Source organism: Motacilla alba, chromosome 7 (assembly GCF_015832195.1).
Source record: "Motacilla alba alba isolate MOTALB_02 chromosome 7, Motacilla_alba_V1.0_pri, whole genome shotgun sequence".
In the NCBI taxonomy this organism is placed as follows: domain Eukaryota; kingdom Metazoa; phylum Chordata; class Aves; order Passeriformes; family Motacillidae; genus Motacilla; species Motacilla alba.
The window spans coordinates 28,262,255-28,278,124 of record NC_052022.1 but is presented as its reverse complement, the minus strand read 5'-3'; the positions used below and the strand labels follow the sequence as shown (position 1 = coordinate 28,278,124).

General features: G+C 41.4%; 1 protein-coding gene across 8 annotated transcripts in view; it reads right to left on the bottom strand.

Annotated features, from left to right (window-relative positions):
* ANKRD44 (ankyrin repeat domain 44) overlaps positions 1-15,870 on the bottom strand; it is a 132,702-nt gene that overhangs the window by 50,803 nt on the left and 66,029 nt on the right. For all 8 annotated transcript variants that reach the window (XM_038142600.1, XM_038142605.1, XM_038142603.1 and 5 more), the window contains exons 3-5: positions 10,831-10,909; positions 4,599-4,669; positions 809-1,009 (exon numbers count right to left, since the gene is read on the bottom strand). In XM_038142600.1, the coding sequence (XP_037998528.1) occupies positions 809-1,009; positions 4,599-4,669; positions 10,831-10,909 (351 nt within the window). The remainder of the gene's footprint in view (positions 1-808; positions 1,010-4,598; positions 4,670-10,830; positions 10,910-15,870) is intronic.

Below are 15,870 nucleotides of genomic sequence, written 5' to 3'. Positions count from 1 at the left end.
ACTGTCTCTTTCCTACAGTCCAGTGTTTTAAAGTCCAAACACCATCACCATTTTACAGGAACTACTATTCCTCTTTCTTCTTTTAGTTACAGTACAAGTCATCAACTTTCACTGACAGAAGCTTACTGTTCCAGTTTAAGAGTTTTTATTCCCTACCTAGATCTTCAGGTGTGGAATGGGAAAATGAAGATCCTTAAACCCAGATCTAAAGACTAGCCAAACCTAGGAGGCAAAAATCTAGGGGCTTTATTTACATAAGGTTTTTCATACAGGTAAATAACAATACTAGAAAGGTTTGCTTGTATAAGTAGGGAAAAACAGAAAAAACATTTTCTAGAAGGCCAATTAGAAAAGCAGAGTGACTGGATCTCGCACAGCTGCATGTTTCTTCAGTATGAAATTAATCCACCAGTTTTCCCTTCTTTCCATTCTGCCACTCTTATTTTCACAGGCACTCCATCTCCGAAGAAGCAAGGAGACCCTGGAGCTGCTGGAAGCAGTGGCACAGCCATCTCTCCAGGAGTGCACGCACACCTCACTCATACCCTGGCTCTACACAGCCACTTCCAGCCACTGCAGGTAGGAAACCCATCCCGTAGTTTGGGAAGCAGCCAAGTGACAGCAACCCTGGGGGGCAGGGACATGGGGCTCGGTCTAGACCCAGCCACAGAGGGTCTAGACTGAGTACTAGAGTTGAGTCTAGACTAGTACTAGAGTCTAGACTTGTACTAGACTGAGACTAGTACAAGAGTACCAGAAGAGCCGAGACGTGAGCCAAGCAGTGCGGAGCGAGGCCGGCGGCACTCACCTCGATGTGGCCGTTGAGCGCGGCGTGGTGCAGCGCCGTGCGCCCGCCGCGGTCCGACACGTTGACGCTGCTCAGCAGGGGGATCAGGATCTCCGCACACTTCACGGCCTTGTTGGCGGCTGCCACGTGCAGCGGGGTCTGCCAGTTCTTGTCCCGGGCATTGACATCGGCCGAGTGCTTGATGAGCACCTGCACGGCTTCCTGCAACGGCAGCACGGCCACAGCCCTCAGCCAGCAGCTCCGGTAAATGCACGGCGCTGCTCCTGACAGCTCCAGCACGCAGCTGGTGTGTCACACGCAGCACGGGGACCAGCAGGGACACAGAGAACAGCACCCATCCAAACCGCCTCCCAGGCCTCTGCAATGGTAGTGTTCATTCAAATGCCCCAGCACACATCACTCTGCTGTCACTGAGAGCAGTGGCCTCACCTTGCCAGGTGGATTTGAGGATGTCCTAAGCTGCCAATGTAGAGGGCCCATCCTGTTTGGTTGATTAACCATCAGTACCTCATAGCCGTTCATTCCAGTGAAGAAATGAACTCACTTGAGCCATTACTGCCATCGCTGATGGCCCAGCCTTGGCCAGCAGCAGGACACCCTGGAGCTGCCTGGCACTGGCTCTGTCGGACATGAAGAAGCTTCCGGCAGTTTCTCACAGAAGACACCCCCACTTCTACACCCTTGCTACACAAACCCAACACACACTGCTGCAGGGATCATTTACAAAATGAGAAGCATGTCAAAACGTTTTATTTATAAACAGGAAGAAGGAGAAAATAAAGAAGAACGTGTGAAAACAAAACTTCAGCTTTGCAAAAACATGAGAATGCTGGTGTCCCCAGCTTAGCATTAGCATTCCTTTCCTCCCCAAGGCCTAAGCATAGGCCAAGGGTCTTGACTGCAATGTCCATTCTGTCAGCCCGAGACCAAACAACATCTTTTAAGGTTAATTTTGTTGGTTAAAAGTAAATATTTCCCAGTGGGAAAATGTACTGTTTTCTCTTGAGAGCCTCTCTTGCTGGAGAACTCACAATCAGTTAATTTTTGCTTCTACACATGCATCTGCCATTAAGCAAGTCAGATAAAACCCACAAATTTTTCTCAAAATTGCATTTCTTTTCTTCTTCCTTTTTCCCCCCACGAACAAACAAAGTACAGAGGAACTACTGGGACACAGTAGCATTCAAGCAGCCTTGTCTGATAAATACAACTCACATCTGGTATGTGGGAGAGCCCTAGTCCTACATAGTACCTTATTCTTTTTCCACAAACTGCAAAGTTTTCTGTTAAGCCCAGCCAAAATTTTATTAATGAATAACAAATGCATACAGGATGTTTACATAGTACTTTTACATCTAGAATGGCCCAGGAGAGTGCCTGCAGTCTGTATCAACAGTACATACATACTGGGAGTTTTATGTCTTTGTCCTCAACTGACTCAGCAGTTGCATTTTCTACAGCCATCTCACAAACTGTCCTCTAACAGATTTGTTCAGTGAGTGACACTGCACCTCTTACAGCGCCAATAATGATGTAGAACTGTTCATGTCTCAACGGGATTTTGTTTTTTAAATTACAGGATTACAGGCCTACTATTTTAAGAGTCATTTCAGTCTAATTCACTGGAGACCTACACAGCTGGGACATGAATTCAGCAGGAAACTTCATGCACTCTTAGTGAAAGAAAGAAAAAGTTAAAGGAGAATTTTTAGAAGTAAATAATAAGGACTGAATATCCAAAGCTAAAAATACTTAGATTTTAAAAGAAAAACATTTACACATTTTTGTTTACATCTGCAGTCTGCTGCTCTTTCAAATTTGGGATCAAAAGTTAAAATCCTTATGGAAAAGTTTTAATTCTATTGTTTTTAGAGCATGAGCTTTACCCTTTTATTACAGTTTCTCCATATGCATGCAGTGCCCAGCCATGGTCTAAGCCTCTGCAGTCATTATCTCTAGCAATCCCAAGTTATCACAGTGAAATCTCTAAACTTTTTCAAACTGTTTAGGGGTGAAAGCTGATATATCCGTTAACAATCCTACACAGACACTCTAAGGGTTGCTGATTTGTAAATGAACATAAATCCCTAAAGCCCCTGAAAATCATCAAGACATAAGTAAAGAAGAGTACGTTATTTTAATCAACATATAAAAGGATTCAAGGAGATAACTTCTGAATCCTCTGAAATCTTCATAGTAAAAGATTGATAATAAAATTTGTTGGTGATCATTCTAAAAACAACTGTACTCACAAGAACTTCCAAAACTACACCGAGTCCTACTAATCAGCATCTGGACCATCAACTCATCTTCTTCTATCAATGGGAACTCCGAATTCACCTACTGCTATCTATTGCTATCACCATCAAAGCTGCACATTTGTTCACTTGTGTAAGAAGGTAAAAAGCAGCACTGAAAGAGCCTCAAAAATAATAAATCCTGTTTCCAAATTGTTACCAAAAGTAGCAATTACAGTATAAATAATGAAGAAAAAATGCCAGGAGAAGAAAGCTGAATGTGTTTATGAAAGATACCATGAAAAGGGATCAAAGGCTGGTGCCTTCCCCTGCTGCCTCACTAATGCACCTGGGTACTCACTGAGAGAACCACAACTGCCAGCTCACTTTCTCATTGTGCATCAGCTGACAAAGAGTTAAAGATGAGACACAAAGCCACAGAAAGACATACATTTTGTGCTAGGACTGTGGCTGACGATAAAAATCATGTACTCTGACACATCCAAAACCAGAAACCAAGCACGCTGCAATTCCCGCATCAGAAAGACTGTGGCTGTTTTTTAAGGTTTAAGTCTGATCTTTGTTTTCCAACATGGCTTTTTTGTATTTTGCCTCATTACGGCATTCACAGTCTATCAGATATTCCTTTCAGAGGGTTTCAGGGGACGCCAGCAGCTGGGAAGCTCAGCCAGCAGCCAAACAATGCCCGAGTTCAGAAGCAAGCCCAGGATTCCTGCCTCCAGGCTTGGCAAGCACTGGATTGTTACAGAGGTGATTCAAGTCCATCAGGCTCTGGAAGACAGCCACCCTCTGTGTGTTTCACAACCCCTCCCCTCATCCCCAGAAGCCAATTTGGTCTGCAGTTGGGCTCACTGGTAACGAAGTATTGGGAGGGTGAAAGTAGACAGGGAGGTCCACAATGGAAAGCCAAGAATAATGGTGCAGTTGGAAACAGAGTAATGCCCGAGCTGCATTCCCAGTAGTTATTGCTGCTCCTTTTTAAGATAGCAATGGAAGAGGTACAGCATGATCCCAGAATATTTCTATTTGTCAAGTAGAAGAAATATGGGCAAGCCCCCCTTCTGCATGAATCAAATGCATTAACAGAAAACCTAACGGATGTCTTGAAATGTAATTAACCAAAACAAATTATGTGGTAACGCATGTTGGATCACATTCACATCCACATCCACTCCCTTCTGGCACACACACAGCATGCACACGCCCACAGGGATTTATTCCCCTTTTTTCACCCTCTGAAGATAGTGTGGGCACTGTAGACCACTGTGGACTCTATCCCATGTGAGTCCTGCTCACTAATCCCTGTAACTTGCTATGGTCATGTAAAGCAAGGTGGGAATCAAGCACATGAAGGCTCAAGAGCAGCTACATGTACCTTGCAAACACTGACCTCCAGCTGCAATGCCCTGCATGCAGGAAATGCCTTCCCTCTTTGCACGCCCATGCCACCCCCCTACCATGGCTCTCCGGGGTTAGCTGTTCCCCCAGCACGCTGGTTATGTGTAAAAGCAGGGCAATCAAATCTTACTCACTTCACTCCTTGAAGCAACTGCTCGATGGAGAGGAGTCAGCCACATATTGTCCTTGGCATTGACACGAGCGCCTGCAAATAGACAGCAGAGGTTACATGCATGCCTTGGGTGTGCCACTGAGGGCCCTGCCCAGCTGTTTCCCAGTAACCAGAGCTGAGTACTTGGTACTCTCAGTGCTCCCCAGGACTCTCCTGGTACCGTGTTCACCTTGAAAATGCGTTTCCAGATGTCGGATAGATGAAGAGGGATTTGGAAAGAAAGGAACCAGCTAGATAGGACTATTATTAAGAATTGCTCTGTTTACAGGACACAGAAGAAGCAAGATTTGTTGGAAGGAATTGCATATGTATGCATGTACACATGTATCTGTGTAGATGCATTATTTTAGATCAACTGATACAGCTGGGGGAAAGAAAAGCACCCTTTGCTCAAGGCACTTTCCTGTCTGCAGACACGAAAGGAACCAGCCTGAGCGACCATCTCTTGTTTCCAGCTCCATCAGGCAGACCACCAAAAAATAACCACTTCCCTGCTTCACAAATCCTGCTGGGATCAAGAAAACAGGACCAGGAAATGCTCAGGTTGGAGACAGAACTGGGCCCTTACTACATCAGGTTCTGTGGGTATTACTGGCAAACAACAGAAGAGCAAGGATGAACACAACGCATCTGCCTCCTGTGCAGTTCAGTGCTAACAGGTGCTCTGACAAGGGCAGCTGGGCACGAGGCTGGATTTGGGCTGGCTTGCCAGAAAAAAGGATAAAGGAAGAATATCTGACAACCAGAGTGGCTCTGGCTGATTGCAGACCCCCAATTTTTTGTTTTAAAAAAAGGTATCCTGGACATTTGTGTGATCAAAAAATATTTCTTTGCAAGAAATACTAAAGCTGTTCACTGATGGGATACCTCAGAAAGAACTTCAAGTGTTAAGGACAAGAGAAACTAATTTTTTAAAGGGCTTAACCTGAAAATATTGTACCTCACAGATCTGCAGGTAGTAGTGTTATTTTGAGAAGGGTAGCACATGCAGAAAAAAATGTAGAGAAGCACAGCCTGGGTGAGCCTCTGAACTTCACAAACAAAGGGATGCTTAAGCTTCATTTTGCACCATAACTTTAGTGCATTCAAAAGGCTGTAATTAATAAATCCCACTCTCTGAATCACCAGTACTTTCTGAGAGCTGATTCTCAGGAATATTAAGATGCTTGCCTGTGAATCACAGGGGTTATTGGGGATTGTTCTAGATAATCAGAGAAGAAACAAGTTCTTGCATATTTCCACAAGTCAGGATGCAGTTTTTTTGACCACAAGAAAAACAATTCCACTTTCATAACTACTGCAACAATTAGAGGCAGTCCTCCAAACTCACCTCAGAACTTGGTACCTGGTGGTACAACCTGCCCTCTGGAAAAGAACCCTTTGGAAAAGATACAGTTTCAAAGAGTTTTCTAATTAATCAGTCTAAGCAAGGAAGCTTTTGCCTTCTTTTTCTCTGTGAGAAGGCCATTACAGTTGACATGTTAGCATCCTGCCCTTTGCCTGCACTGTGTGAGGCTCTAGAGACCAATAAAGCAGTACATCAGGAAGCTGACAGGACTTCAAGGCACCTTCCATTATCCTGGTTTGGTCTGGTAGGGGTCTTGGAGATGGAAACTGCTTATGTGAATTCCTAGTGATTGACAGCAAATACCTCTTTTTGGGTTTAGAAATAGTTTTTGTATTTGCCTGGTTCTAACTAAGGCTTCTTTTGTTTTATCTCTACCCATTCACTACCTCCTACAAGCAGAGGGTTACAAATAAGAAAGGCTAATATGTAGAGCAGTAGAGCATGACCAACATTATTCCTCAGTATTTAACAACTCCAGCAGCACTGGTGTGTACAAAGATGATGAGAAAACCTAGAGAAGTATCTCCATCAGTAGCTATTCATGCCCTTCACTGATCCACTTACCCTTTGAGAAATTGAAATAGTTACCAAGAAAGCAACTGAAGAAAACAGTAAAAGGAAAACAAGATCAGTGTAAATAAAATAATACACAGCACACTGTCAGCCTTTTCTTTCTCAGCTGTTTTCCACATCTCTTTACCTCTTTGTGCCTCTTTATGTGAAACAGTGAAATTGCTCTCAGGTGTCTAATGCAGTGCATCAGTTGAATATGTTTGTGATTTCTGTTTTTCAGGAGCTACACAATTCACCTGTTTCCTCTTACAGAACCTGCTCTTGTGCATTTACTGAGATGCACATCTTCTGAAGAGATATTTCAAAACATTTCCTCTTGTACTGCCACTTCCTTCACCAAAATTCAGCTTCTACGTTCCCAGCAGTTCTTCGCAGGCAATGGTTAACGACAGTGAAAAAACTTCACCAGCACTGATGCACTCATCCGGGGACAGAAAATATCTGTCATTTTAAGGATGATCAAGCAGAGGCACTGGGAGAGCAATGCTTATGTTTTCAAAGGTGTCCTCTACACTCCAGGAACTTGGGGGCCCATCCAGTGACAGCCCTGAGGACAGCCCTTTGAAAGCAGAGCAACACAGAAATGCAATTTTAAAGACTAAGTGCTCTAGAACATGCTACCACATCTAAAATGGGCTGTGTACAAACCCCAGAAGCTTAAATTCTCAAGACCACAACACATCCTCCAAGTCAAGCAGAAATGCAGTGTCCCTCTCTTCACTCTAGACCAAGTACCTTAACCACGTTTCAGTGCACTTCCTACAGCACTCCATGAATTAATCTGTGGGTCTATAAGGACAAAGAGGGCTGAAAACCACTCAAAATGGTGTAAATTGTGTCATTCATGGCACAATCTTCCTTGAAAATAGAAGTTGCTTTAAAGATTTAACTTAAAACCCTTTCAGATAGCCACAGCACCCACCCATCCTATAAAATATCCACTTTAAAAAAGAAGCTCTTCAGAGTAAAGCCTTTTCTCAGCCTCACTTTCTCCACCATGCTCTTCCTGAGTCTTACAGAAAGGCTTAGCTGTAGGGATTTGCTTTGTGAGGCTGAAGCAGACAACATAACATATAAATTTTACAGATAACATATACATTTTACAGATAAAATCAACAGAGAGGAAACTTTCTGTATTCTACTTTTCTTTAATATGGCTGTTTTGTAATCTTTGCCATTTTTCACTCTCAAATTTTTCTGCCAGAAGAGGAAATAAATCTGAAACTGCCTCTGTTCTTTTGAGATCTGAAATAAACAACTCAATGCTGGCTTTCAGGAATAAAGTTAACATCTCTTTATCATAACCAAAGCACACTTTTCCATCCAGCATATCTGCCAAATCCACATCTCTAGATTCCACAGTGTAAATCTCCCATATTAGGGATAGTCAATGGAAGAAGAAAACTGTACTCTTCAACCTATTAATGTCATTATTTACATGCACCTTTCCAACTTCTCCCGAAGACACAGCAACAGGTCCATCAGAATGTAAGGACAGCTTCCTGGCAAGAAGCCCAGAGCCTTCTGACATAGTAAAGCAAGGTAATATTGCCAAGAGGGCAAGTGCCTTGGTGGGGAACAAGGGGTAAGGGACTGAGCTCAAACATGATGCCCTCAGGCACCAGCCCAAATGGGAATGCAGCTTGTATTTGCCCAGACAATTGTTCCTGCATGTCCATGACTGTGGCACTATACAGAGATTCCTTCTGTGACACGGTTACCTTGCTCCTTCTCCTTTCTGACAGGAGGTGAAGAACTACTCAAAGCTCCCTGTTTTCATGTAGCCTGGTAAAACAAAACCACTCAGCACCCTTCCCCACTTTGAACCATCAGATTATGAATCAGTCCTTGGAGCTGGTGGAAACCTACCTGGCTCTGACATTTAATGGGCCAGGGGGACTCACACCAGCTGAGGGATCTGGCACTCTCTCTCCTGTACCAGTTCCAGATAGACTTCATTTCAGTGGCTAGCTAGAAAGCCATTCCTGGTCTGTCTCCAACCACCTGGGCAGAAATTTCATTCATTAGACACTACATTTATTTGTGCCACCACCAGTTTATGGACCACAAATCTCAGGAGGTGCGTATTTAATTTAATTTCTCTCCCGAACGCTGTACAAAATGAAATGTGTTGATACTGCTCCTAGCTTCTACTCACGCTGAGAATATTGCTTGACATCAACAGCAAGTGTTTGTGTGCTTTCTCTCTGTGAAAACACCATTGCATTTTAAGTCAGACAACGAAGTTTTTCTGCTTATGTAACTAAATGTTATGTTCAGATTAATATTTTATGATACACTTTCACTACTACCATTTGCTGACTGAAGAGGTGAAGCAAAGGAAGATGCTGCACTTGTCCTTGCAGCCTAGTTCATGGAGAGATCACAGTCACAAAGAGGTGTTTGTAACAAGTCATAAACCTGCTCCTCCAATTCTCAGAAACCTCCCAACCCGCTCTTGGATACAAGTACTCATGCTCATCGTGAGTAATGACACTTCAGATATTAAAGAACAATGATTAAGTAGAATATACAACACAAATTTAATTTTGAGTCATGCTGAGGTAGTGGGGAAAGATCCACACAGTTCCTGCAGACTGAACCCAAGCACAGTCCCACTGACACAAAGTTTAATTTTTAAAAGCCCACATTATAAGTTTTTCACACTCACTTGGATATATATAAAACTCCCCAAGATGCATCACCTATATTTTATGCTGTTGATCAGACAAACCCTATAACCCATAGATGACATTTTGGCAGTGAGGTGCTGGAACTAAGTGTCCCAGAAGAACTCTAGAAAGCCTTCTTCCCTCATCAGGAACATTCACTGAGACATTTTTGGATGGTGTTTAGGAAACATGGGCAAAACTGTTTCACATTTCTCTTTATGAGGATATTGCCTGTGCTGATGCTTGCAAAACTTGAAAAAATACATTGCTTCTGCAATCTCCTCACACCACAATGGGACAGCAGTGTGTGACAACACACACTGCAAGAACACATGCACAGATGAAATTTATTAACTCCTTCCTCCCAAGGAAGAAAATCATGCTTGCATTTAGCACATTGAAATCCCCCCCCCAGGCATAACCTGCCAGCAGAGCACTGTTTTTTTCAACCATTCTGCTGCCATCATGGGGAGAGCAGAAAGAGCTGATGCATGATGTATGGCCAGCTAGTTACCCTCACTAAGCAATTAAGCAACCCAGAATTCCCCCAAAATGAACAGAGGAAACACAGCTACAGCAAACTGAGTTCTCATTTTCTGCCTTCTCCAGGCCTGGCTAGGCTGGTGAGCCAAGGAAATATGACTGTGTGGTCTGCATGTACCCATCACCAGCCTGATCTGACTTTGAAATTCAGTGCTTTGAGCAGGAGGCTGGATCAGGTCATGTCTAGAAATACCTTCCAGCCTAAATTATTCTAGGATTCAAGGCTGGAAATTAGAAGGTGCCTTGTAATCAAAAGGCTGAGAATTCTGAAATAACTTAAAAAAATATATGGAATTCATTTGAAGAAGCTGCCCAAAAATTGTGAAACCAACTGCGTAGCAAAGTTGCTTGCAAGGGGTTAGAAGTTTGTACCATAAGGTTCCTTTCAGTCCGACATTCTTAAATCCCCATAAGCTTTACTCTTACAGTTCTCCAGCTTAGAAAAACACTGCCTTTGAAATCTGCAAGTGCATCCAGGAGTTTGCCATGAATTATGCTCCCTTCTTGAGAGATGGCTGCTTTATGCTTTGTTCTGACACATTTTGATTGTGTTTTCTGTCACTACAACAGTTGGGAAACTTTTTTTTAATTTCTTTTGTTTAGATACTTCCTACTACACAGTTTCTAATATCCAAATAAACTTCCCGATTCTTAGAAACATGCTTCTAATGTAAATAGCACTTACAATTCATTTAAGCTGATTAATAATTTTTTTGCTCTTATTCCATAATTTTTGCTTAACGGGGATTCTTGGATTGTACTCCAGGTTATGAAGCCATATTTCAAATATGTACTTCAGCGAGTTTCTGAATCACAAATACTGTCAGTTTGAAGGTTTTAAAAGTTTTTAAAAGCTAGTTACTTTGTTTATTAATTATGCTCAGTCACAGGGTGCTTCTTATGATTTTATCACCAAATTTAAATATATTTTCTAAGCTTGCAAGAAATGTACCCAGCTCTGTGAAACTCAGAAATAAACAATGCCCAGAACTCCCTCATATATGCTTTGCTGCAGCTTTAAAATTACCAGTTAACAGCAGTGAGGGACTGTACCTTACCTGACAAAATGAGAAGCTCAATGATGTCTGCATCCCCCAGGAACGATGCAACGTGAAGAGGCGTTCTTTTCTCGGCATCCTACAAAACCACAGATTGTCCAGTTATAAAACATCGTCAATAAGTGCAGGCATTGGTGTTAAAGAGCAAAGGATTTGTAGATATTTCTTTTTCTATGTGCATTTCTGTTTGTAATTAGAAATGCAATCTCAGCCAGTAAAAAAAACAAAATTCAAGAGCTCAGCAATACTCTTCCTCCCAACAATCCTCTATTTTTTATTACTCATTTCCACCAGACCTTGCAGAGATGTTGCCTTTATTCAGATATCCTGTTCCAGGTAGATGAAATCAAAGCTAAAATGAGCAAAGACAGCATCTTTAGGTTTCTTTCAAAAACATTTTCCATTCTTAGCTATCACAGCAGCATAATCCAGATGCTTCTGGATATCAGACTTTGTAATGCAGTTTTCATAAACAGTACAACAGCAGAGTCTTCAAAAGGATAACTCAGAAGAATTATTTGGAACCACACACAAGGTCATGATGCAAACTTTTCTGGGTCTACAAAGGTTCTTGTACACCATAGCCTGGATATCTACAGCAGTCCAGGATGGGCATGTACATCTTAAATGAACTTAAACAAAAATAAAGCATTACCAGTCAAATCTGTCTTTAAACTTAGAAGAATTGCTAAGAGATATATAACTATAACTTCTGAAGTTATATATATGTATATAATTTCTGAAATATATCCAGGGGTTTGGTTGTTTGGTTTTTTTTTTTTGTTTCTGTAATTTTCAAATTAAGGAGTCAATTTTAAAGATATTATTATTATTATTATTCTTGTTCACAAGAACTGCTAATATTGCTCATTGTGCTGTTTCCAGTCCTAAATGTATTTTGTTAGCAATCCAACTTACTAGCATTAAATATTTTAAACTGGTAACAAATTTAACACTTTCTGCAAGCAGTATCAACAGAGAAATCCTACTAATATTTACACTCTGTCCCTGAAAAAGATCTCTGTGCCTGTCATGAAAAATATCACTTTCAACGGCCAAGAGATCACTATCAATGGCCAAGAGATCATCAACCATAAGCTATTTTGGAATATTTTCAAAGCATGCTATAAACGTGGACAAATCTGTGTAGCAGAAACATTTGTCATGGGAATGTTGAAAATTGTTTTCTGGCACTGAGAAGCCCAGAGCCGCTGATCACCAGAACAGTTTATGTTTAATTTTTGTGTTTGTATGTTTTTTCTAAACATACATCATACATAATCTTCAAATTCTGCTGTGTTGGGTTTTGATCTTATGTATTGGGCATGCACATGAAACACTCAGAAGACTGGTTACATGAAACCCTGATTGTCACAGGTCAGAGGGGAAGATCTCTTACAGGCTTTCACTTTCTCACATGGCAGGCAAATCAAAGGAATATTTAGCAGTGTCCATGCAGCAGTGTTCACTCAGGAACCAATATCACAAATTACTCTCATGTGCTTCATTCCTAACACCACAGAACAGCTTCTACAGGCTACATAAGTACATGTGAGATCTTCCATAGTTTTCATATTCCCCCATCCTAAGGCTACCCATGGCAAAAAATATACTGACTGATCAAACATACATACAACAATAGAACCAGTTTTATTTTTTTCTTAGTTTGTTGTTGTTAATTCATGAAGCTCTCCCTAGTACAACACAGTACTTGTAACAGCCATTGTACCTGTCAGTGCAACACAGCCAAGTTTGGCAAGGGCAGAGCAGTTGGAAGGTGAATGCTAATGATACAAGGCCAAGCAATTTTCTGTATCATGGAACCAGGGCTACCCAGTGCTTTGTTGATTATAAGCAATTTTCTGTACTAAACTGTAAATCTGATGCAAATTTGATAACTGAGGGAGGAAAGGACATGAAACAGAAAATTTTACTCACCTGTAACAGGAACAACTAACTCTGTAAGTTTTCCAAGCTTTCAATTTTTAAAATCAATACAAAGCCCTATCATATTGAGTGTGAATCAAGTTTTCAGAGACGATGGGTTACTCACAAAACTGAATTTAATCTTTATTTCTCCAAGAGGAAAAAACCCTAAAATTTCTCCATTTATCACAACCAGGCACAAATCAGCACACAGGCAACATTTTCAGGAGTTTGGCAGGGAGAAAACCACACACTACACCTGCAGCTGAGCATGCAGTGAACAACTCACTGGAGGAACATGCCCGAGCTCCTGTTGGGACTGTGCACAGTGAACAACTCACTGGAGGAACATGCCCGAGCTCCTGTTGGGACTGTGCACAGCACTGGTACCCCAACGGAGGTACTGAGGCTTCTGCCTGTCTGTCCCCACAGCAATTGTGTCCCCCTCAGGGCCCTGATCCCTCACAGCCACAGCTCCTCACTCTCTCAACACCCAGAACCCCAACACCCATCCAGCTCCAGCTCCTCATCCTGTGCTGCTGGGAACAGGAGCGCAAAAGTGAATCAATAATGATCTAAAGACTGGAGGCTGCACACAGAGAGAGGGATAAAAATTGTCCTTTCAAGGAAAGGCTTGGCAGAACCCCAAACCTCAACATACATTATCAAGGCATGGAAAGTAAGTGGGGGGAAGAGATGATAACAGGATTACAAAAAGCATTAAGAGAAATAATCAGACCTGCTTCAAGCGCAGTTCTCAGAAGAACAAAAGGTCAGCAAGAGACAGTAGATAAGCTATAAACAATGGCTAGAAAATCATGCTGAGATGAGATAAACTCTTTCCAGTTCCTAAAGGGGGCCTACAAGAGAGCTGGAGAGGGACTTTTCACAAGGTAGTGATAGGACAAGGGGAAATGGCCTCAAGCTGAAAGAGGGCAGCTTTCAATTAGATACTGATAATAAATTCTTTACTGTGCAGGTGGTGAGCTACTGACACAGGCTGTTCAGAGAAGCTGTGGATGCCCTGTCCCTGGAAGTGTTCAGGGCCAGGTTGGATGGAGCTTTGAGCAATCTGGACTAGTGAAAGGGGAAAGGTGTCCCTCATGACAGGAGTTTGGAATGAGATCATCTTTAATGTCACTTCCAACCCAGAGCATTCTGTGCTTCAATGCAAACTGTATTAGTAGCCTTTATTAGTTCACAGAAAATATGATGCTGCAGGTTAGCATTGTCTGTACACCTTTTTTTTTTAATAATACAGATAAAAGAAATTAAGAATCTAACAGCCAGGCAATCAGGAACAGAAGGCCTCAGCAAGAAAAACACTCAACACTTGCTTAAACTGTTCAAGTGATCCCAGTGGCACTGATAAGGCCCTCACAGGCTTAAAGTTAGACTAGTCCTTAAGTGCTTTATTGGATCAGAGCCTGGGGTACACGAAGATTAGCAGAACAGTGAGCTGAATGAATCATATCAGCACATGTAAAGTTATCAGGCACATTAAGGAAAGGGCCTACACTTTCACCTCAACACAGCCTACATGTCAAAGGAGATAACGGGTTTGAATTTTGATATCAACTGCAACTGCTCAGATCAGGTGATGCTTAGGACAGAGTTACTTACTATTAAAATGTAAATGTTGCTAAAATGTAAATGCAACTGCTGCAGAAAATAAATGTATGTATCCTTTCTTTGCCACCAAACTGACTGAGCAACTAACAGGAATAGTTGGAGTTTACAGAGGAGTTTAATCCACCACAGAAACAGTTACTGAAGACTTCAGGTTCCCACCACCTTCAAAATGTGCCTGGGTGGCAGAATAAAGCACATTAATTAACTTCCACTGATCAAGTCTAACCAAAATAATGACAGAAACAAACCTCCTGCTCATTCACTCCATTTACAGTTATTACATCTGAGTATACCTCATTTAAATAGCACAGCCATTAAAAAAAATTTCAGATACAAGCTGACTTCAGAAAAAATTAAATATTGAGAACTGTTAGGAACTACTGCAGAGGCTAAAAGCCTATGAGCACCTAGTTCTTGGGCTATTTACAACTGTTTGGAGCCAAAAGCTGATGGTGTACCAAGAAAATCTCTGCTGCTTCAAGGATTTCCTCCTCCTCATACATTCTTTTATTAAAGCCTGTAATTCAGAGAGTAAATCAATGTGTTTGACTGTGAGCACCACAGGTGAAAGTGAAAGTAAAGCTGTGTAACTTATACATTGTGCTTTTTCTTCTGCATCATAACAGAAATTCCCATCTGAAAATGCAAATCCTCGTTCCAGCACCTCTCATCCCACAGTCTTCAGTTCAGCCTCAGAAATAAAGATTTTTCTGGACCGAGTCTTAAATTGCTGAGTGTTCATGAAGCAGAAGGGGCAAATACTTTGATCTTTCAGAACAAGAAAAATTATCTTCTTTCTCCCCCCTTATCTAACAATTGCCTTCTATGAGGGTGACAGTGACTTTTATGCTAGAAAAGCATAACTTTAGAAATTAATAACTAATTCCAGATTGAGACCATAGAAACTGTTATCCTAAAGAATGAAAATATTTTGATGATTACTGATGTTCACTGTAACAGACCTGAACAACTCTTCCACTTTTATAAACATAGCATTGACTTTGGATGGGCGGGGGGTGTTAAGGCACGGGAGCACACATCACTCAGGATGGGAAAAGATTTAGAAAATTCAAGTATTTCAGGCTAATATTGCTACCTTTGAAGACCATAATGCAGTTACAGGCAAACCCTGCCATGAGACTTTAATGGTCTATACATCCTTAACTGCCTCAAACAGCTGAGATGAATCACCAGCACGGATATATATATATATATATATATATATATATATATATATATGTAACATAGTAACCATTACTACACTACCACGCTGTTGCAATCCAACCCAGAATATTTCAGACTCTCAGTCTCTCCATCAGAATCTTCTTCACAGTTCAAGAATTTTCTTTATAAAGTATATTAAAAAAAAAAAACCCTAAGCAAAAAAAATATTTAATCTAAACAGAAGTTATGCTAGTTGCCTTGCATTGTGAACATCAGTGTAATTTAATATTCATTTTTGCTACATAATGGAGAATTGTT